The 22,592-nt window shown below is 44.7% G+C and overlaps 3 protein-coding genes across 10 annotated transcripts in view; 2 read left to right on the forward strand and 1 right to left on the reverse strand.

The window, feature by feature from the left end:
• Positions 1-4,789, forward strand: part of scn8aa (sodium channel, voltage gated, type VIII, alpha subunit a) — a 44,378-nt gene extending 39,589 nt beyond the window's left edge. For all 7 annotated transcript variants that reach the window (XM_086214700.1, XM_086214697.1, XM_086214701.1 and 4 more), the window contains one exon: positions 88-4,789. In XM_086214700.1, the coding sequence (XP_086070826.1) occupies positions 88-1,247 (1,160 nt within the window). In that variant the 3' untranslated portion in view covers positions 1,248-4,789. The remainder of the gene's footprint in view (positions 1-87) is intronic.
• A 2,809-nt stretch (positions 4,790-7,598) lies between these two features.
• On the reverse strand, positions 7,599-11,976 carry LOC147256577 (uncharacterized). 2 transcript variants are annotated; one of them, XM_086214706.1, is made up of 5 exons: positions 11,764-11,976; positions 8,742-8,992; positions 8,559-8,658; positions 8,257-8,406; positions 7,599-8,115 (listed from the first exon to the last, which is right to left on the reverse strand). In XM_086214706.1, the coding sequence occupies exons 2-5, from the start codon at positions 8,926-8,928 to the stop codon at positions 7,998-8,000; spliced, it is 555 nt and encodes a 184-aa protein (XP_086070832.1). In that variant the 5' UTR covers positions 8,929-8,992; positions 11,764-11,976; the 3' UTR covers positions 7,599-7,997. The 2 variants fall into 2 exon arrangements, with proteins under 2 accessions (XP_086070832.1, XP_086070833.1); XM_086214707.1 differs by having other exon boundaries at positions 7,599-8,037; positions 11,764-11,975.
• fignl2 (fidgetin like 2) overlaps positions 11,610-22,592 on the forward strand; it is a 46,046-nt gene continuing 35,063 nt past the window's right edge. The window contains exon 1 of the mRNA XM_086214705.1: positions 11,610-11,905. The gene's annotated coding sequence lies outside the window, so the exon portion shown is untranslated. The remainder of the gene's footprint in view (positions 11,906-22,592) is intronic.

Raw genomic sequence — 22,592 nt, forward strand, 5'->3', positions numbered from 1 at the left:
AGTGAGGGAAGGGTTGGCGTGTCGCACCAGAGATCACCAAACGAACTGATCGCTCACTCTCCTCTCTCCTCTCTGTCTTCCCCCCAGGCATGTTCCTGGCTGACCTGATTGAGAAGTACTTTGTATCTCCGACACTGTTCAGGGTGATCAGGTTGGCTCGTATCGGCCGTATCCTCCGTCTAATCAAGGGAGCTAAGGGCATCCGGACTTTACTCTTTGCCCTGATGATGTCACTGCCAGCCCTCTTCAACATCGGCTTACTGCTCTTCCTGGTCATGTTCATATTCTCCATCTTCGGCATGTCAAACTTTGGCTACGTCAAACACGGTGCGGGCATTGATGACTTGTACAACTTCGAAACTTTCGGCAACAGCATGATCATCCTGTTCATGATCACCACGTCAGCTGGCTGGGACGGTTTACTACTGCCAATCCTCAACTACCCACCAGACTGTGACCCAAACCTGGAGAACCCCGGCACCTCTGTGAAGGGCGACTGCGGTAACCCCTCAGTGGGGATCTTTTTCTTTGTCATGTACATCATCATTTCTTTCCTGATTGTGGTTAACATGTACATTGCCATCATCCTGGAGAACTTCAGCGTGGCCACGGAGGAAAGTGCTGATCCACTCAGTGAGGACGACTTCGAGACCTTCTACGAGATCTGGGAGAAGTTTGACCCAACTGCCTCTCAGTTCATTACCTTTGCCAAGCTGTCTGACTTTGCCGATGCATTGGAGCACCCACTCCGTGTGCCAAAGCCCAACACTATAGAACTCATTGCCATGGACATGCCCATGGTGAGCGGCGATCGCATTCACTGCTTGGACATCTTGTTTGCCTTCACAAAGCGTGTCCTGGGTGACAGTGGTGAGCTGGACATGCTCAGGCAGCAGATGGAGGAACGTTTTGTGGCGGCCAACCCCTCCAAGGTGTCATACGAGCCCATCACCACCACCCTCCGCCGCAAACAGGAAGATGTCTCTGCCAGAATTATCCAGAATGCCTACCGCGCCCACCTCATCCGGCGCGGCATCATCTTCAAGCGTCATACTTTTACAAATAATAAGCTTGAGAACGGCGGGACCAACCAGGAGAAGAAGGAGAGCACACCCTCCACAGCCTCTCTCCCCTCTTACGACAGCGTGACCAAACCTGACAAGGAGAAGCAGGATGACAACAAGGAGGAGTGGGCCAGGAAAGAGAAGGACAAAAACCAAAAAGATGAGTGGGAATCCAAGTGTTAGGATTCAGTGACTCTTATGATTCAATGAAACACAGCGAGAAAAGACTCTGAGCCCAAAAACCAACAAATGTAGAAAAAGTGATCATTTGCAAGTAAAAAAAAAAAAAACGAACACCAACAACAACAAAAACATAAAAAAATGTTTACAGACTGTCATCAACAGACAGCTGAACCAAACACAATCAGTTTACTGTGGAACTTTGCTGCATAGTGACCATAGAAATGAAGAACAAATACACTGAGTTGTGACACACCGTGTGCTGGCCAATGACACACATTTCTTTGGGGACCAACTGCCAAGGCACAAAAAAGTCTCTGCTTTATTATTGGACAATTGCAAAATCCCTGCCACTACCAAGTGTGAAGCCCCCGCGGCAAAGCTCTCACGCTACGGGACGAGATCTCACACAGCTCCCACTAGAACTGTTCTACCAGTCTAAAAAGGAGGCTCTGTTAACACTGCGTTTACCATCTTTATCGAGAAGAAAATAATCAACCCAGCAAGTTTTGCTAGGAAGGGAACTCTAACGAGGGAGGGGGAACCCAGAAGTGTAGATTTTGTTTGTTTGTGCTGAGTAGACTTGCATCTTTACATTATTTGAGCAGCAAAAAAGACAACATTTAGCCCATGTCACTAGTCTTCTCATCTCCTCTTTGTTATACTGACATCAAAAAGGACATTTTCTACACGGGCTTTCACACTGACCGGGTAGGGGGTCATTAGCCATCGTTTTGACTTGGGCTGAAGGAGACTTGCTCAGACCGAGTTCCAGATAAATACTAATTATTGTGCTTGTTCAGTGCATAGAAATGACTTGCATGAAGGCATGTTTTGATCAGGAATCATGCATGAGTAATCATAGTCCAACAGACACTAATTCTCAGAACACTGCAGTGGCGTGGCTACAAGTTTGAGGCTGTCCACTGGTGAAATTACTATTAACTGGAAAACAAGGATTTTGGATAGTGACATATAGAATATTGGGGAAACGATAATCATATAATCCCACCCTTCACTAGTTTTGATTTTTGACTTTCAATCTAACCCTTCATCATGAAATTTGCAGTGAATGAAGGATGTAAGCGCTCAGTGGGATCATTCAAATACACAAACGAGAGAGGGTTTTTTTGCTGCTCTGAATGTCGATGGTTTAGACTGAGTGTATGAGCATTATGGTAGAATATCCTCACGTTGAGGACGCACAGATTTGGAAGGCCTATAGTCCTGAACCAGATCTGGGGCTTACATCTATTTGTTTACTCGCATCCGTCCCACAGTCTCTCCCAGAACTTAACCTGTGGTCCCATAGAGCAGGTGACGATTCACGCCAAGGAGTCCAAACGTGGCACCAGTCAGGATCAAGTGTCGGTGTAACCTCTGTTGTTGGAGCTCCTGTAGAAGAGACAGAACATGTTCTTTATTTATCTTTGGTTTGGTTTTGGGCTAGTGGAAGAAGGTACACACATTAGAGTTTCCTCTTTTTATACTCAGTCAGACGTGCGTCAGAACTTCCCAGTGAACGAGTCGAGAGGTCATGCTCTTTTTTTCCAGACAATTTGGAGTTGCCAGCTTTAGAAAATCTCTGACGTCCTTGTGATGCAATCATTCTCAGAAAAGGTTTTGACCGTTGAAGATCGACGCTGGCCATCCGACACAGCAGAGAATTCTCATGAGGACATGCCTTGTCGTGCCTAGCGTGTATATGGAGGGTGTCACGAGGGGCTTGACCGTAGAATCGAGTGTTTCTTGTCTGATATTTCAGGGAGGTGGATGGGTGATAAATAACAGGTGATGATAAGTATAAATGTGGACCAATACTTAGGTAGAGCCCCTCCCTCCAGGGTTTTTGACTGACTGCCAAGAGAACCTGAAGAGCAAAAGGAAGGGATAGTGCTTTGGTCCGAGTGTTGAAAGTCCCATGTTTGTCAGTGTATCATTGTGCTTTTGTGGGACCTCTAAAAACACTGTGTGGTGTTGGACCCGGGCTCGCACCATCTTTTCACGTAACTTGCAGGCTTCCAAACACTGTCAACCGCTTCAAAAATAATTAGATGGAGGTAGAGATGCAAACACTTGTCAAGATGAAACATCAGCAGGCCTCACATTGATGCAGCTATATTGTATAATAAGCTTTGTGGGTGTTTTTCATGAAGATTTGAGGCTTTGTCAAGTGGTAGGCAAGACACAGCTGCCTCCTTAGGTGTTCCTGCCATTCCTTTTCTACATCAGAGTGATGGTCCTATTTATAAGTGGATGACTGGACATTTATCTGGCATCCATGGTCACACCATTACTGCCATTTGGTGTGTTTAACACTGCCTGTACCAGAACCCCCTGTCTGTAACAATACCTGAGGTCTGTTTACAAGAAGAAGTCTCTGAATCAAGTTTGGCTGCTGCACACTTAAACCAAATACATTCCCAATGAGAACCACCGGGGGAGTGAGCAACGCCATCCAATTTACCTATGTTCATCTTGGATGTAATGTTTTAGAATGATTCATTCACACTTGAAAGAAAAACAAAAAAACAAAACAAAAACAAACAAACAAAAAAGACAAAAAATGAAAACACAAAAACATATATGTACAGTGCAGGCTATGATGTAAATGGCACAATCGCTGAAAAAGAACGACCTTTTTGAAAGAAACTATAAATATTGTATTATATGATTTTATTTTATCGGCATGCTTTATTGTGTTTTTTTGTAAATACGGAATTTTAAAAATGTTACTACTAATAATCAAAAAAAAAAAAAGAACAATACCAATAATATAGAATGGCTTCCAGCTATGCCCTTTGTCACATTTGTTACCTTTTGGATTTTTTGAGACACTTTTCACTTTGTTGACGGAAATTGAATGAAATATAGATATTATATAATACAAAAAAATATATACATGTATACATATATGTCTATATGTATATACATAAAACTGAAGAACACTGTTTGTCACATTTGATTTATGTGCAACACGTTCAGTGGATGTCTAAAACTGGTTGTTTCCAGCACCCTTCTATGTCGGGGAATAGCTCGTGTGCGATGTTACTGGAGCTGCTTGCCATGGATTGTAGCCTGATCATGACGAAAAAGGATAATGTTACCAGCACATTTCTCACTTACTGTCATATCTCTGTCACCGTCACTGAGTATACAGGACACACCCACAGTCACGGACACAAACGCACACAAGTGACTCTCCTCACTGCCCACCATCTTTACCAGTGGTATCTTCCTGGAGGACGTCAGCTGGTGTGACTGACTGCCTCGTACACCCTGAGATGGATACCCCACCCCCCACCCCACCCCTCCCCAGGGCTTTTACTTCCCACACACACACACACACGCACGCACACACACACACACACACACACACACACCAGTGCCATTACAAACGTACTTGCTTCTCATCCTCACATTTTCTTTTGTTGAATGGTTTGTTTCTAGTGTTCCACTCAATGGCATGTGCCTTTTTTCTGCTTTTTCTGCAAATTTGGATGTCGATGCCACACTGAAAACAAAAAACAAAAAAAAAAAACAAACAAACGACAAAAATGTGTTTCCAAACTGTGGAGGGTTGGGGGTTTTAGGGGTGAGCACAACATTAATCAGGGATGTGAAGTCAGAAATACTGCCGGAGGATCATCCAGACACCCCACGTCATCTTAATATTCAACAGTGTGTGTGTGTGTGATGTTAACAGAAAAACAGCTAACTCAAAAACGTCCTGTTCTTAGTGCTATGTGTGTCACCCACTTGGCTTGTGAAAAAGCAGCTTGCCTTCTCTGTTCCCGTTTGATTTCTTCTATATTTCTGTTTCCATCTGAAATTTATTTTTGTATCGATATTTAATCATAGGACCCATTCTTTTTTAGCATGGTTTATTATGGGCTTTTTTTTCCCTCCCTTTTGCTGAAAAATTAAAAAGTGCTTTTCAAACTGTTGTTATCATTTGACACCGTGATAAAAGAGGATATACAGTACAATATGATGGTGTGTTGCACAACCACTTGGACTCTTGGTAAGAATATATGAAAGATTGTCTTCATTTGAGCACGAACCTTTTTATTACCAATAAAGCAGCCTTCCAGTTACGGGTGTGTGTGTGTTTCTTCACGAATCACCGCGATTACCTTCAATACAGAGACAAAACTTCTTCCTCCATTCAGGCTCCTTTCAGATTTAAGTGGGTATTTTGCAGGGATTATTTTACATGTGTGGTGCCATGTATGAATGCAAGTGGACAACAAAACATCCTGCAAAATGGAGCTGAGTGGTGGTGCGGTAACGTGGTACCGTGAAAGGCAGCCTTTCAAATGTAATGGCTTTATTGAATTTGTTAAGAGCCCTGTGTTAACATCCCCCTCACAGGCAGAAGATGGACTACAGCCCCATTATTATGCAGTCCATCTGCACTGTAATGCTCTTGTTTGCGGTCCACCATAAAGTTAATAGCCCGGAGGTATGAGATTACAGTCAGCCCCGGCAACTGTACAACCTCATGTGGTTGAAATAGCCACGACGGGACGTTTTGGTCTGTTTGTGTCTCTCACACTTGTCTCCGGAAAGGCGGAGGAGGCTAAGAAGGAGGGATTGTATGTAAATGATGCAGTCCTCCAGCACTAGATAGAGCAAATTCTCCACAAAGGAGCTCCCTTCCATTTTTGTCACAGTTTTAACCAGCTCCAAGTCACATTTTTTTGACTACCAGCCCCCCCCCCCCATGTCTCCCAGGACTATCATTTTTTGTCAGACCTTCTCAAATCCATTTGTGTTATGTATCATGCTCCTAATTATTATTGATCACTGACTCTCCCTTCCCCGCGGAATCCATGCCTGTGTGCTGAGAGGTGAGGAGAGAGAGAGAGAGAGAGAGGGAAGGAGGGAGGGAGGGAGCCAGGAGGGGAGGGGGAGTGAGGAAAGGGAGGTGGTGGAGCACTGCAGTGCAGATAAATTAATGCAGCAGCCGAGGCTGAGTCAGCAGCACACTCCCAGTTTGGTCCAGTGCCTTCATCAGTCTTGTGACCGTGCACGGCTGCCTGGGAAACCGACATCCCCGTTCAAAACAAAACAAAACAAAACACATTAAATTAAGGACTAATCACTCTGATGAGGCTCTTTACCAACATCGAGCGTCGCGATGTTGCGTCAGGGAGCTGTCCGTGGTCTTGCTGCTGCTGGCACCCTGGGAAGCTGGAACATCCGCTACCCGGGCTCTGACGCGCCTAAGGTGGGGCTGAATTGGCAGAGAGTTGCGCTAGTTGGCTTGGAGCTGAAGTCAGCCGTAAAAATGCATTTATTGTGTGTGTGTGTGGGGGGGGCTCGACCTAATTCACAGAGCCACACCTACAGTCCCCTCTCCCCACCGCTCCCCTCATCGCATGTGCTGTCTCTGACCTGAATGTGCACAAGTATCACGATTACACAGCGAGCTGCTTGCGATGAGGGGAAGTTCTGGATGCAGAGCATCATGAACCATTTAGTCAGTAATAAATTATAGGTATCATTACCAAAGGCTTGTTGCGCTGATTTCAGCTGTAGTTGCTCTCGTTTCCTACTTCTGTCCCATTTTGCAGCAGACAGGCAGTGCGTGCTCATAGCCAGCAGTAAAAAAAGGGGGTGTTCCTACGATCTGATCCCGTTTCAACCCTTGACTGAGATCAGAGGGTTGTGTTTGTGCTCAGCTGGTGTTCCCTCTTTCTCCTCTCATGACTCCCCCCCCCCCCGTCTCTCTTTCTCTCCAGAGAGTAAGACAGGAGGGAGACCTCCATAACGTCTGTGGCCAGAAGCCAAGACCCCCCCCCCCAACACACACACACACACACACACACACACACACACACACACACACACACACACACACACACACACACTCTCCTGCAGGGGCACCCCCCCCCCCCCCATGCATCCTCAACCCACACATATACATACAAACCTACACCATCTCCAATTATAGCCTCCAGTTGGTCTCCACCAACAAAATCCACGAGCACTTCCTATTTTTCAACCAAACGTTAACATCATAATCCGGTGTGTACTCTTCTCGCCTCATTGCGTAACCCCATTGTGTAACAATGTAAATTTATGTCAACAAAGTGCAAGTTATGTACAGTCTCCACTGCACACAAAACAGATGCCTTCACACCCACGTTTCATTTCAAATATTTCCCAGCCGGGGTTGATTGGAAGATTTGCTTAACAACAGCGCCAACTTGTGGTCGTCCCCCAGTATGCGTGAAGTGACTCATGGTTAGAAACCCATGCCAGTGGTCATCAAGCTAAAAATATCAATCCAAGAATTTTGCAGCCCTGAGAAGATTTTATTCTAAAATCTTATGTCATTTGAAAATGCCTCTGCGTCCATCACATTGAAGGCTAACAGAACTGGTCGTTTACAATCCCTTTGCACGTTGCATCTCAGTTTATTTACACAATGGAGAAAATCAAGATTCAAAAAAAAAAAAAAAAAATCATAAAATCATGCTGTGGTAGGAACTGAACGCACCTGCAAATTTGGTCTTTTGCATAAAAGAAAATAAAACCAGTAATCTGAGAAGAACTTTTAGTTATTATGTATACTTAAGTTACTTTAATGTTCAAAATATAAAATGAGACTAAATATTTGACAGTTTGGAAAATGTGCCTGTTATCTGAGAATACCTCCTAATAAACGAGCCGACCCGGTGTTTTGATGAGGCTTAATGTCCTCTTTCACTGCTTATCGACGGTGAAGAGTTCACGTCGTCCATCTCACGCCTCTGCTGGAACGTGGAGCAGGTCCTCATGACATCTGTGGTTGAAGTGAGGATGAAACCATTGACATTCAATGTTTGTTTTCAATACCAGTGTTAAAACATTTTCAACGGCGCTGGTGTGGGAAGAAAAAGAAAAAGTGTTAAGTATTTTTAATTTTTCAGTAAAAACGTGGGCTGTAACTTCTGGATCTCCCTCTGACAGGCCTGCCAGGGTGCCGGTGAGTAATTAAGGCGAACGTTGCTCTCCAGCTCACCCTTCTTGTTTCCTGCTGGCCAGCCACTCCACAAAATCTTTCGCCTTAATTCTGTCTAGATAGCGGGTGAAGTCGCTGGTGAATGTCCCGTCCGAATGCCTCTTGAGGTCTCGGTTGATGTTTTGTCCCTGATCCATCAGATGTGGACGCCTGACAGAAATCATAGTGAGAGTTCAGTTATAAATATTTCATCCCCACATACACGGACAGAACAGTGCTCTTGGGTTCTTCTTTCACAGAGAAAGACAGCGCTTCTTTAACATCTCAACACGCAAGCATGGTAAGAGACGGAGTTGACGCACCTCCCCGTTCGACCAGTTTTATCCACGACCATCTCCTTGGAGCTGGGACAGAGCAGCAGGACCAGCACACACCACACGAACAGACTCATCCTCAGATCACCTGTAACCACAACACCGTTCTTATCCTTTCTGCGTGAGAACACGTCTCCTCAGAGAGGTTCAGGTGTGAATGAACAAGCTCACCTCGGAGAACTTTAGCAAGTGTCCAGCAATGTCCGGAATTTGCCCCTCTGGAGAACATGCAGAGTGATGTTGGCGAAGCCGTGGAGCAGCTCCTCCGGACCGCGATCAACACCTGGAAGGTATCCTGGACCACACTGAAGGTACCGATCATCTCTTTATAAAGATAGCAGGTGTCCCGGCGTGACATTCAGGTCATCTCCCCACAGCTGACAACCCTCCTCCTCATTATGGTGGGCGAGGTCAAAGATGATCTGAACCAGAATGACGTATTTTCTCCTCAGGGGTCAAAGGTCAGAGCTCACTGACAGTAGCAGGTGTGAAGAAATGTTGCTCTTTTTAAGATGCCACTTACGTCACTCCTGTACTGCATCGTCCAAACCTTTAAAACCACCCACAAATACCGCATTTTTCCTAATTTCAGAGGCAATCATTTCCAAATCTGCCAGCTTGGATTTGTAGTTCACTTAATATGCAGCGCTGTTCTTCAGAGTATATCTTTTTTATCTTATTTACTCTTCTATCATTCTCTGTTTTGTAGGGGTCATACAGACGTAACAGATTAATGAAACGACGACAGGCCAAGCAACTCAAGTGCGTTATGGAGAGACTTGGCCTGAAATACTCTCAGCGTGAATGCAATTAAGTGATTATTTAAGTTCATCACATTAAATCACATCTCATTGTGCTATAAACAAACTTTTTTTTTTCTATATTTTGTCAGTTCTGTAGAATCTCTCACCTAACCAACAGTTACGAATAATGACACGACGTCGGCCATTTTATTCAAAATCCAAGCGACGCCCCCACAGCCTGTCGACGGATGGTTTGAAGAGGATTCAAAATCGTTCATCCCCGCTACTAAAATAAACCAAACTAAGCAAAAGATTTGATTGAAATATTAACATTTAGTTTAATTTAGGCATCATTGATCAGAACATTTTCATGATCCAAATTCCACAGAGGGGTGTACACAGCTCTGGGTGGTTCGCAGGCATCTCTCCGTCTCTCCCTCAGCGTCCTTTGTCCCCGGCGTTATTGTCCATGGGTCGCTACAGCAGAGACTGTTGAACTGGTAGTTCGACACCTTATTACTGCACTAATAAGAGTAGTTTAGTTCCCCCCGCCTGACATAATGGATTAATCCTAGACATCTGTCTATCAAGCACTTTTTTCCTTATGAAATTAACTCTCCTATTGTTGGACCAATGATTCTGGTTGAAGGAAAGCTGAGCAACCAAATAAGTGACGTCTCAAGCAGGTCTATAGCCCCGTGGCTACTGGGGAAAAACTCCTCCTGGTGTGTTTTGTGTGTCTGTGGAGTGGGTGTCTGCATTTGTGACCCTATGAACAGTTGTCTGTATGTGGTGCCACTGTCACCGGGGGGTGGTGACGTGCGAGGCCAATTATTTCAGAGGATGTGTCAGAGATCTTCAGGAGCCTGTTTCTTGGGTGAGGTGGAGACGGTGACAGGACAGGAGGATGGGCTCTATGCTGTCGTATGAGAGGCGCAACGGTTCTGAAGCTGAGACCATGACACCAGGTCCATGCCTTAAATTGCATTCCACCCTTCATGCTGCAACCCTCCAACCCTGCTCATCACCTCAGCCATTCCTCGGTAATTAAAAACATAACTTACTTTCTAAATTAGTGTTTCTCAAAAATGTTTTCAGGGAAAGGACTGCTTTAACAAATTAAAAAAACAAAAATTAAAATATCACTGAGCGCAAACTTCCAGCATTTTCCCAAAAATACAAACAGTTCCAATTCAGAAATTTACAACAAATCACAACTTAATGACAGTTTTAAAAACAACAGAGAGCTAATGGGAAGGCCAAGATGGCGCTGTCCTGTTTGTCTACCAGCACGCTGATGTGTTTTACGGGGTGACAGCGAGACAAGCTCCGACATTTCCTCTCACCTGCAGTCTGAGTTCATACTTATGACATTAACGCATTTTATACAATTATTGTTTCAGTAATTTGATAGGACGAGGGGCATTCCATGAGTGCTGATACAGAGTACAACAGCAGGTTTTTAAACAACAATAGGTACTATCAGTCTGCTTCAAAGGTGGTTTTATTATCAATTACAAGACGCAGCACCAGTACCAGCAGTGACTGGAACCCCAGTACATTAACCCACGCTGACATCATAAGAAAACCAATCTGAAAAGATGGATATTTTTCCAGATATACATTAACACTTGAGTCAAATTACAACTAATTATCTGAAGAGGGGACGAGACAGAGAGAGGCCTGGGTACTTCCCTACTGCAAACCTCGATGGGCCTGCAGTCGGAGGCAATGTCCAGGATATCTTGAATTAAAGCGATTTATAGAAATGTTGATCAAAAACAATAAAACAGCTGAAGCTGAGCTGTAAAAACCTATCAGCAAGGACATGTTGGGCTGTGGATAGGACACTGCAAGCCAAGTGCCTAAACTGATTTAAGAATAACACAAAGATAATGTTCAGAACAGCACTACTGGTGTCATTGCTTAATTAACACCCATATTCATATCAAAGCTAATATAATTTTTTTTGTATTTGTTTTTTTTTTTTTTTGGAAAACGATGAAACGAGTTCTGAAATGGCAGCTAATGCGGATGGCTACATGCTAACCAGCGCTCGTTAGCTTATGCTACAACCAGTTAAATCGTGCTACCACTGGAACCTATGGGGATTACTGGTCATGATAGCCACGACACCACCGCCCAAAACTACTACCGGCACCGCGGTGGAGGCAGAATCCACAAGTAGATGACAGTTTGATGCGCGTTAGAAGCTAGCGAAGACATTTTGTAGTGCCACTGAGGTCTGTGAGGCAGCTGAGTTAGCGTTAGCTCACCGGATGCTCACTTCCGTGTAGCAGCAGTGCTAGTTAGCTCGCCGCTGACCCTCACAGCCATGACAGCGCCAGGGGCCAGCAGGGAAATTATGACAGCTGCTGTCCGCAGAAATTCAACAACAGTATATAAGGTTGTACGTCACAAGTTTACAGTATGAAACCAGTGTCATTAACCTTCTTCTCGTCCAATTATTCTCAAACGTGGTACAGTATGCACAGTGGCTCCCGGTCCGGCCCCAACTCCAGTGTTTGTCCCGAGATGAACACACACACCGGCTTCAGAATCACCGGAACTAGCGCTTTCCTCAAGTTGACGGTAAGATACACTTTGATTCGTGTGATTCTAAAACTTTCTGGTGAGTGTCTCGGTCGCATAGCAACCGTGCGGCCCTGCTTTCCCTGGACCCGCGGTGGGCGTAGAACCCACTGCTGTCCAGTGTACTGAGTGTGTACTGCTGCTAAAGGAGAGTCCTGCTGTATATTCACCACTGATTTTTACATATTTTTTTCATCACCATGTATGAGAACACGGACACTGAAGACTTTATTAAACATATTAAAGCCCATTTACTTATTTTCATACGTTTGTACCATAATTTAATAATCATAAGTCAATAAATCTTTTCATTGTAAAACTCAGAGTTCACCACACACACACACAAAATACACACTTGGAAAAACAAAAACAAGTTTAGATTCGTGACCATATTCCCAGCAGGTGTGTTTCTTGTTCCCTTTTCACCGTTTGTAGCGTGGCCCCTCACTTGAACTGTTGTTCCAGGCTATTCCACTGTACTGCTAAAGTGCTACACCTAGTGGCGTCATTGTGGTATTACCGTTCAGCGGGCCGGTTGAAACGAGCCTACATGATTTGGCCACAGGGGGGCGCTCGCAGCACACAGACCACACTTTGCACTTTAAGCAACTTGATGGATATTATGTGTTTTAAGAAGCATACATGTTATTTTAAGTACGTTAGGAAGAAGGAGAAAACCACATATTAATCAGTAAACCACAGTTTGATAAAAGAGGAAAAAACAAACATTTCTTTGAGTCCCTCAATTAGTGTGTGTTTTCTGGATAGAGCGTAGTTCCGGGCTGTGACCGCTAGGTGTCAGGCTTGTCAAGTACCCCTCAGCCGGTTCTCCTCTGCCCTCATACCGCAGTCTGTCACTGTAGCAACCACCTGGAGTTTCTAAACCTTTCCTGGACTGCAGATTTAGTTTTTAGTCCGCAAAATCTAATTAGCACGGTACAATGGCAACTTGACTACATTTTTTTTCTGAACAAAATCACAGTATGATCAATGGCAACATAATTGCTGCTGAATTAAGTTACATTATAAAATGAATTTAAAAAATAATATAAATAATGATATTTTTGACCATTTTTATTTTGTTCTAGTGTGCATATCGGGTCCTTTTCTCATTTAGCATCTGATGCTCTGAGACCTGCCCACTACAGAATGTGATTGACATTTCGACTTGCCTGACATCATGAGATAAAGCCATTGAAAGAACAAATATTTGATCAGTTTGGTGTTGCAGATGGTCTGATAGCATGTAGGGAAGGTGCAGTAGTTGTATTCATAGGGACTGGGCTGCATCCACACACTTTCCTCCCTCCTCCCAACTCACGCTTCTCCTCTGCCATCATCCCTGGGGAGGAGGGGTAGAAATGTTTGAGTCTATATTCTATATAAGAGAAAGGCGAAGAGGAGTTCAGTGCGGGGATCATATAGCCGAGGGTCACACTGATAAAAGCTGCAATGCTGTTTTCTCCATCGCTTGATAACTCGGTACTGATTGACACATTAATATTGCATTGATCCACAAGTTCTCAAACACACTATAGAATCCATGTAAAAGAAAAGATCAAATCAGCGTTAAGTGTTAGTTTATACTTCTCCCTGTGCATTTGTTGATTTTCCTGGCAAAAGCAACCACTGAATTTGTTTCATATGAGCCAACAGACAGAGGAACCCATAGAGCCATCTTCTAATTTAACTCTCTGTTTATCTTTTAAATTGCAAAAGTTAGACATTAATTAACAGTGGAATGTCCTAACTTGAAGGTGTAAGACTAGTTTACACTAATAAAACCTCTCTCTTCGTGCGTCCCTTGTGATTTGAAGGCAATGTCAGTGAACCACAGTGGACACATTAGAAAACTTAACTGCAATAGCAAATACCGTCTCTGGTGAAGCATAGCGGGTCTTTGAAATACCACAGGAGACAAAACAATAATGCTATCACCTATAAACATCACGACCGAGGGCAGTGGTTCAACCTGGGTTTTTCCTTCAATTTATTTTGGCTGTTAATGATATGCTATCCGATTGCTATCTCCCTTTCCTGCTCTCTCCCCTCTCCTACTCCCCGCTGTAGCCTGGAGGACTGTTCTTAGTGAGCATCTGGAGGCAGGGTGTTGAATAGGCTCTATTCTTCGCAGGGCCCTGTGGTCCAGCGAGCACACTCAAGGCACGGACACTCGGCTATGGTCCGTAGAGAAGGCAGAGGCGGTAGTGGGGGCAGGGTAGCTGGAGAAAAAGCCTGCAAGAGCACAGCAGCCGTTAGTGTGATTTAGTGTAAAATTTTGATTCCCACTTTCCTTTATTTCCTGTAATTTATGTTCCATTTCCCTGCAAATGGAAATGGAGAAGAGGGGAGGCATGGAGCGTCTCCGACCCCAGATAAAGATATTTCTCTGTCTTGTAGCGACAAAATGAATCCCTGCAACATTTCTTGCAACTTTTCTTCATCAGGTGCAGAAGGTGTTGTGACATTTGGCTTGCATGAATGGGGCTCTGGAGCGGCTGAGGAAGTTGATTTCCCACAAGTTTGGGAGGATGCATGTAGACAACTGTAGTCAGGAGATTCATTGTCTCGTAGCTGGGATGGAAAGAGAGACAGAGAAGGAAGGGTGGGAATCGAGAACTGGAACTGGTATCCAGAACTCTGAGAACTGACATGGTGGGCCTTCAACCTCTCAGTTGCTTTTGTTATTGTGTTTCTGACCGTTGCTTCTTGCAGGACGATGATGTCATGTGTCTACACCCTGATAGGGAAATGGAAAGTAATTTCTTTGTTCAGATATTTTTGGCAGACATGCATAAGGGCATTGACAATGAAGTGAACAGATATTTATGAAATATGATCAGTGCCCATCCCTAAGTAAGTGAGCAGCATAGACATTTTTTTACAAGGTTCAAAGCAAATTTTAACTTATTAATTTGTGGCTTGAACTGTCATAGCTAGAGTAAGAATAGTTTTTGATCAAACTAATTTCATCCTTGTGCCGACACAACAAAAATACTGTATGATTGTTTGTGGTCCGTGCGAGGCCACCAGTCATGAGGAGAATCCTCCAGATCTGTGGGGACAGGATGTGCCTGATCTGGTGAGTCTGGGTTTAACTTAAAGACACTTCCCTCCCTATTGATTGTGTGGCTGTGAATGTGGGACATCTTGTGTCTGCCTCTGCTGTTTGCTGGTTCAGTAGTTGGATCAATCTGTTTGTGTCTGCGCCAGGGAGCTCTAACTTGAGCTGCATGGGCTGATCTGGAGAAGGTAATGGGATTGTAAGTGTCTGTCAGAGAGGAGGAGAGGTAATGAAATGAGGGGTCAGGGCTGTCAGAACGCGAGATTTCAGCTGACAGCCGCGCACACATCAAGGGAGCGTGCTGCGTGTGTGCCTTTTCACGTGTGGGCATATGCATGTGTTTATGCTTATGTGGATACAGTGCGTTAACAGACTGCTTCTCCTGCTGACAGCTAGACAGGATCATGGGAGTTTGTGTTTGCTAAATGTCTGTGGGTTTGTAACTCGGCCGTGATGATAGATTGAAACCTCAGGATGACAACATAACTGCAGCATGTTACAGCAGGGAAGGCGTGACCATTTCCTGCGTTTCCCACTCTGCTGATAGTTCTTATCTGAGAAGGCAGAGAAATAGGGTAATGCTGTCCCTGCAGCTGTCAAAACAGCCACTCTGTCTGTTTAGTTGATGCATGTTCCTGGGAGATAGAGCGTAGCTAAGCTGTAAGAAAGAGGTTATGGATTGTACAAACTGTACCAGACCCTTCCAGGAGGTGGTGGCCATTTGAGCCATAAACTCAACCAAATACGGATTTCATCTCGTTGTATCATATTCCTGCAAAATCCTTACAAATACGCGACTGGCCATTCTGTGAATCGCCCCTGCTTTGAAATCATTATATCAGTGCATAAGCCCTATATGTGTCCCATTGTGATTTGATTTGGAAAGCAGAAATGGCAGATTAATCTGAAATCCTCCCAAGTAGATTATCCACTCATCTCTAAAGCTCATGCGTTGAGGGTTCCTCATAATTGCCGCTCGTGGTTGTGGGGGCAGGAGTGCCCAGCTTACCCACGGTCTGGGAGAACAGAACCGATCTGCTTCCTCAACGCCGCCCGGGTCTGCTTATTAAACGTGCCGTTGACCCTGCTTCCCCCCCCCTGTGCCTCTTCCCATTGTGTTATATCTGATTGATGTTGACTGGGGTCACCTAAGCCCATGCAGGGGATCACGGCACAGTGCGCAGGGGGCTAAATGTTTACATGCATTCATTTGATTTTACCCAGGGGTCTGCTGGCTCAATCCAGGGTCATCCTGTGGACGGGCCGACTCGGCCATATGTCATGATTTTCTCCACCACCGGACTGAAGGTCAGACCCACCAAGTTATGGTGGCTAGTTAGGAAGAATAAATACTCTTTGTGGGAGGATCTTCTCCTCTTATGACAGACCTCTCAGCTGTGACAGCCGACATGCCTCTTAACATGAGTGGGTTGAGGAACACGTATGACTCTAATGTTGCCTCTCTCTCGATTTCTTTTTCCCTCTCAGATTAGACAGACGGATAGGTCTTCTCCATATTCATGACAGTGAGGAACAAAGATGAACGAACAGTAAATAGTTGAGCTCGAAAAAGAAAATTCTCAGCTCTCCAGAGAGCAGATTTGTTTTCGGTACCGAGGGCTGAGGTGAAAAGGCTAGTGGGCAGTCACACTCAAGGAAAATCATTGCAACAGAAAGAACTTAAAACATGAATAATTGAAGACTAATCACTCAAGAAAATATTCCAACTCTTGTATGCAGTTACTGCACAATGAACTTTATGAGAAACTTTATTCATAGATCATTTTACGAAGTGCTTTACAAGACAGAATAATAAGTTACCGAGTAAAAAGACTTTATATACAACCTGGAAAGAGCATGTAGAGAAGTTAAGATGAAATACATCATTTATGAAAATAAACATTGTTGAGAATTACTTAAAGTTGATGGATTATTCAGACCACAAACTTGTAAAATGATTTTTCTAGAGGTTTGATTTTTTACGGATGTTTAAAAAGGGGACAGGATCTCTCCTCAGAACCTCCCTGTCCCAGAGAGCAGAGGTCTTGACAGAGAGGATCTGATGGTCTTGATGCTGTCTAGCAGGAAGAGCTGTTGCAGACCACCTCACGTTGACGTACGAGGTCAGACGATCTGGACTGACCAGAAACATGCAAAAAGTACCCTTTCAAAGTAAAAGACAGAAAGAAAGAAAGAAAGAAAGAAAGAAAGAAGCGCATCTCAGAAGGATTATCTTGTGGTTGAAAAGATGTTCAACTCAAAATGTATTTGAGTAACTTCCTGATGGTGCGACAACATTTGTGCTGTGTGCTCATGGGCCATTTATTTCTTGTCACTTAAAAAAAGCAGTTGAACAACAGTGTAAAAGTTTCCTTGGCTGTTATAGCAATGGCGATGAAGACAATTTCAAGTGCTCAAGCGGACGAATAAAGGTTTATCTTATCTTTACATAGGACGGTTCAGAGTTTTGCATTACTGAGAGGAGCTGTGCCTAAATATGACTTGTGCGCTTCCTGTTGTGCGCTGCATTGAGATTTATACACGTTTTAAAACCTATTGTCACCTCTTCAGGTGTGCAGGTGTTACATACCTTGACTGTGTAAAATTCAAAAGGGGTCTAGAGTCATTTTCTTATACCTATAAACAGCATTCTAATCATCTGCAATGACCCAGAAGCATAGAATGTTTGGTGTTTTTGTGCTGATCAGTCGGAGCTTCACCACGGCGCTGGTGTATCTCACCCAGTGATTTAACAGGCAGCCATTGATCCGGCTGGTAAACATTCATTGCTTTCAAAAAGATTTTCTACCCTCTTTAGATCTCTCTCTCTCTCTCTCTCTCTCTCTCTCTCTCTCTCACACACACTCTGTCACTTTCATACTCATGCATTGGAATGTGTGTGTGTGTGTGTGTGCGTGTGTATGTGTGTTTGAGATGAATGCTAACAGGCGGGCGGGGGTGGGGTAACTGATTGGAGTCTGAGTGAGCGAGTGTTGATAGAAAGTGGCTCAGACTACATGAAGAATAGGACGGAGAACAGACAGTGTGGTGGTACGGCATAGAAATGAATGATTGTCTCCCAGTTCTCTCACCCATTAACCAGACAGGGCCATTGTTGCCTTCACTTCCCACTGGCACACTGTTGCTCTGACTGACAGCCCGTCAAGCCGCCTCTCTGGGTCTGCCACATGGTGGGCTGCTGAATGGGGACTGCTCTGTAAAAACAGCTTACCTCAACTCTTTAATTTGTCTTTCACCTGCGTTCAACTCAGTGCTTTAGTAATTGATTTTGCTTCAAAACCCTCAGGGTAAAATAAAATGTTTTTTAAAGCTATTCTGGCTCATACAAATGCAGTTGACCTTATCATTATTGATTTTTATGTTAGTGAATGTCAGGTTTCATGTGTGGTTCAGGGGGATTATGCGGTGCCATTACCAGATTTCTGTGCGTTACATCCAGCCCGGTCTGTTGGAATGACTGTGTTCGTTCTTATACATACGTCTTGGCAAATGCAGTACCATAAATATCAGGCCAGTGGGAACGGCACTCTGTTGCAATCATCCAACACCCCACTAAGAGCCCCTCTTGAGAAGTGTAGCCCCATCCCCACCTTGTGAGTGTGTGTATACGCCCACTGTGCACAGCCAGGATGGTGACGGCGAGACGATGCGTGTTGAACGACTCTCACAGGCGGAGGCTGTCTCATGGAATTCCAGAGCCGAAGCAGGAGGCAGAGAGGAGGCTGCTGTGGAAACAATGGCCAGGGACATCTGTCATGCGTGGCTGCACTCCCCTTCTCTTACAATGGGAAGGGGGGACCAGCCAGTGGTGGCTTTCTTTTCTGTCCCCTCCTTTCCGGGGACACTTCTGGCTTTTACAATGGGCCTTTTGTCCCCTCCCTACTTTTTGCCAACGTTTAACCCTTTGAGTCTGCTCCTTTTTCTGCCTCTTCTTTCTGTCTCCACTGCAAAACAAAACATAGTCGAAACCGCGACTATTCATTCACCTCCCTCTGCTTCTGTTTTTCATTATGACTTTTTGGCTCTGTCTCTGGCTGGGCTCCCTGCATGAGTATGTGGAGACCCTGTTTACGTGCCGTGTTTGTGAAAGAGGATGGAAATGATTCCTGCGCACCTCAACCTGCCAGGCTCACGCAGTCCAGCGCCCTCATGAGCAGACCTGATTTGATCTTGTGAGTCTCTGGGCCTCAGAACAACATGGTGGTAGCCTCTGGCACCCGAGACACCACCCTGGCTCGATATACTCCTCTACCTCCATGGTGTCCTCTTCCAACCACCCCCATTGTGTGTGAGCCAGATAGCCATGTTTTCAGGAAGCCAAGCCACTCAGAGGTTGTCATCACACACTTACTGCCCATTGATGCGACACAAATCACTTCCCCTGTGTGATAATCTGGCACTGTGTTGAGCAGCACACATGAATGACATGAGTTTATGTACTGTGAGTTCTGCTCAGTCCCATTGATTGCCAAACCCATTATGATGTTTGAACCACAGCCCTGCCCTGACTAGGATGTAATTATACTTGGATCCTTGAAGCTGTCTGTTTCTTAGTGTTTTCAACACTCATCACCCTGATGTAAATTGCAAATTGATTTTCCCAGCCTCTCTTTCTTAAGGACTTAAGGGGTTCAAGCTGACCAATAGATTGGTCAGATTGCAATTTATTATTGCTGTCAGCAACAAGACTTTTCAAGGTGAAACTCGGTAGTCGACCGATCTCATCAGGTGGGCAGCGTCAACTTGACAAAGCAGAAATAACCACCAGAACACAATTGTTATCCAGCCTGGACCGGAGGAACATGTAGTTTCACAGATTCCAAGGATTTTTTCTTGTGTGTGGTCGAGGAAATCCCAGGATAATTAGAAATACTGTTACAGAGTAAGAATATGGTACCTTCACAATATTTTGCCCATAATTATAAAAGTATCGTAGAGAGATTTGATGCTGGTATGTAGCCATTGTATTGCAACAGGAAGGTTTGTGATATTTATGTTTTGTCCAACCTGTTCCCATGACAGACATCATTACACTTCTGTGGTTGTGGAGCAAGATTGTTGTAACATGATGCAAGTTAGTTAAGCAGCGTGTTGGGTGCTAAAAATGCTTATTTTCCCTGTAACCCACTTTGGCAGTCATGGCCTTGTGTTGAGTTGTCTAAGTGTGAGTTGCCAAGTTAGGTGCCCCGTGTTTGGGAGGATGGATTCCACAACATCTATCATGGATTTAATTCACAACCCCCGGCACTTGGGATTCCACCACCATGCCTCACCCGGCACCATAATGGACTGACTGGCAAACTGGACTGCTGCGTCCCATCCTGCCAGCTAATTGCTGCCAGCTGCTGGTGGTCAGGGAACAAAGGGCTGTTTGAAAAGGTGATGTGTTGATTGGGGGAGCTGTCCACCCTCCTTTAATGGGATGTGCATCACATGAGATGTGGCATCTGTGTACAGCGCTGCCTCATTCTCACACACATGCACGCGTGCGCTCACACACACACACACACACACACACACACACACACACACACACACACACACACATCCCCAGGGCGCAGCACACTGTAACAACACCAGCCCATCTGTGTTCCGTAACTGGAGGACCAAGCCAACTAAGAAGAATAAGATGGAGTGCGTTTGAATAAGGTGAAGCTGCCGCAGGTCATTTGCATTGTTTGGAGAGAGCAGCTGGGATGTGGTTTTATGTTTTATTGGTGTCATGATTTCTTCCTTGACATTTTTGCAGTCATTTTATCCCACCTTGATTACAGCCATACTCGCAGATGTGGGGCTATCAGAGTTTCCTGTCTCCTTGCTGGTGCGTTTACCTTTTTAGCTGTAAGAGAAGGTGGAGGGGATTTAGGCAGTGAATGTCTCATGCTGGGACTGCACGGTGGTGCAGTGGTCAGCACTGTGGCCTCACAGCAAGAAGGTTCTGGGTTCGAGTCCCGGCTCCAGCACGGGATCTTTCTGTGTGGAGTTTGCATGTTCTCCCCGTGTCTGCGTGGGTTCTCTCCGGGTACTCCAGCTTCTTCCCACAGTCCAAAGACATGCAGTTGGAGACTAGGCTGATTGATACTCTAAATTGACCGTAGGTATGAATGTGAGTGTGAATGGTTGTTCGTCTCTCTATGTTGGCCCTGCGATGGACTGGCGACCTGTCCAGGGTGAACCCCGCCTCTCGCCCGTAGCCGCTGGGATAGGCTCCAGCCCCCTGTGACCCTTGATAGAAAGGAATAAGCGGAAGACGACGAATGAATGAATGAACAGTGCTCCCTCCTTCCTGCTGCTCTCTCAGAGAAAGAAGAAACCAAGTGGAAGATGGGAATAGAGATTGTGCGAGAAAGACGGTGGTCCCTGAGTGACGGCTGTCCGTCCTCATGGTTGTACTCAGTGGCCAAAACCAGGACCACTTACATGCAGACATGTACTGCGTGTGTGTGCGTGCGTGTGCGTGTGTGTGCGTGTGCGTGTCAAACACATCTCAGAGCTGTCGGTGTGATCGAACAGCCCTCCAGGCATCCTGTTATGACAGCTCTTTCTCTGTCTTGAGAGACCTCATCTTGGGCGTGTTCTGACAGGTTGGCCGCTTGGAATAGCTCTGATGAGAGGCAAGTGCAGACCTCTATCATCCTGCTGCTCCCTGTCACTCTTGCTTTCTGTCTTTGTTTCCATGTGTGACTGCTGGTAAATCTGCTATCATCTGGTAAATTGCTGTAACAGCAAACAGATTAAATGCAGCAACACTGCTCTCAGCACACAAGCATATTGACTTACATTCTCTGCAGTTACATTATGGCAGTAATTAAGCCATACATGACCTGTCGTGCTTTACTTTGGTTTTTAACCAAATTATTGCATTACAGGAGTGTTTTGGCATTATCGTGAATCACCAAATTTTTAATAAACATGAAGTGAATTACACCAAAATATCATTGAAAGCAATTCTTCCTCACAGGTGTTCATTGAGCAGTATGTATGTCGACTTATATGTCTACTTTTTTTTTAAATCACATCAGTAGAAAAACGACCCTGACAAGTCATGTTTGCACAAGAGAGAGATGAAATTCTTTAATTTCACATATTTTCACTGCTTTCCGTTTCTACCGTTATCTTACTAATTTCTAATTGCTGGTCATCTTTTTAATAAATGGTTAGTTGCACCGTTGCTGTTCTTTTAGCACTGTGGCTGCTGTGGCCTCTTTCTCCCACTAGATGTGAATATAATTGAAGGCACACAACAACATGCACACTCTTACAAATTATTGCGGTGCTAGGAATAAATACCCTTATTCTAGAACTTTATCCACAAAAAAAAAAAAAAAGCATACCGGACTCACATTTCACTCACTTCTCGTCATTCCCCAAAATCAAATTCATGTGGTGCATCATGCAACTATAATTGTTCAGCAAAGTAAATAATTCAGAGGATTTGATGAAATACACAATATCATTCCTCCCAAGCACGACTGACGTCGTGAGGGCATGATAAGGAGATCAGAGCAGTAAAAATGTCCTTGACGGAGCTCTTGCTCGGCTGTAGTTAACAGATCAACAGCACCATCTGTGACAACCCCAGAAGCAATTATCTTCTATCAA

The sequence above is a fragment of the Aulostomus chinensis genome, chromosome 9, assembly GCF_037954235.1.
Source record: "Aulostomus chinensis isolate RoL2024-O1b breed Wild chromosome 9, RoL_Achi_v1.0, whole genome shotgun sequence".
Taxonomy (NCBI): Eukaryota; Metazoa; Chordata; class Actinopteri; order Syngnathiformes; family Aulostomidae; genus Aulostomus; species Aulostomus chinensis.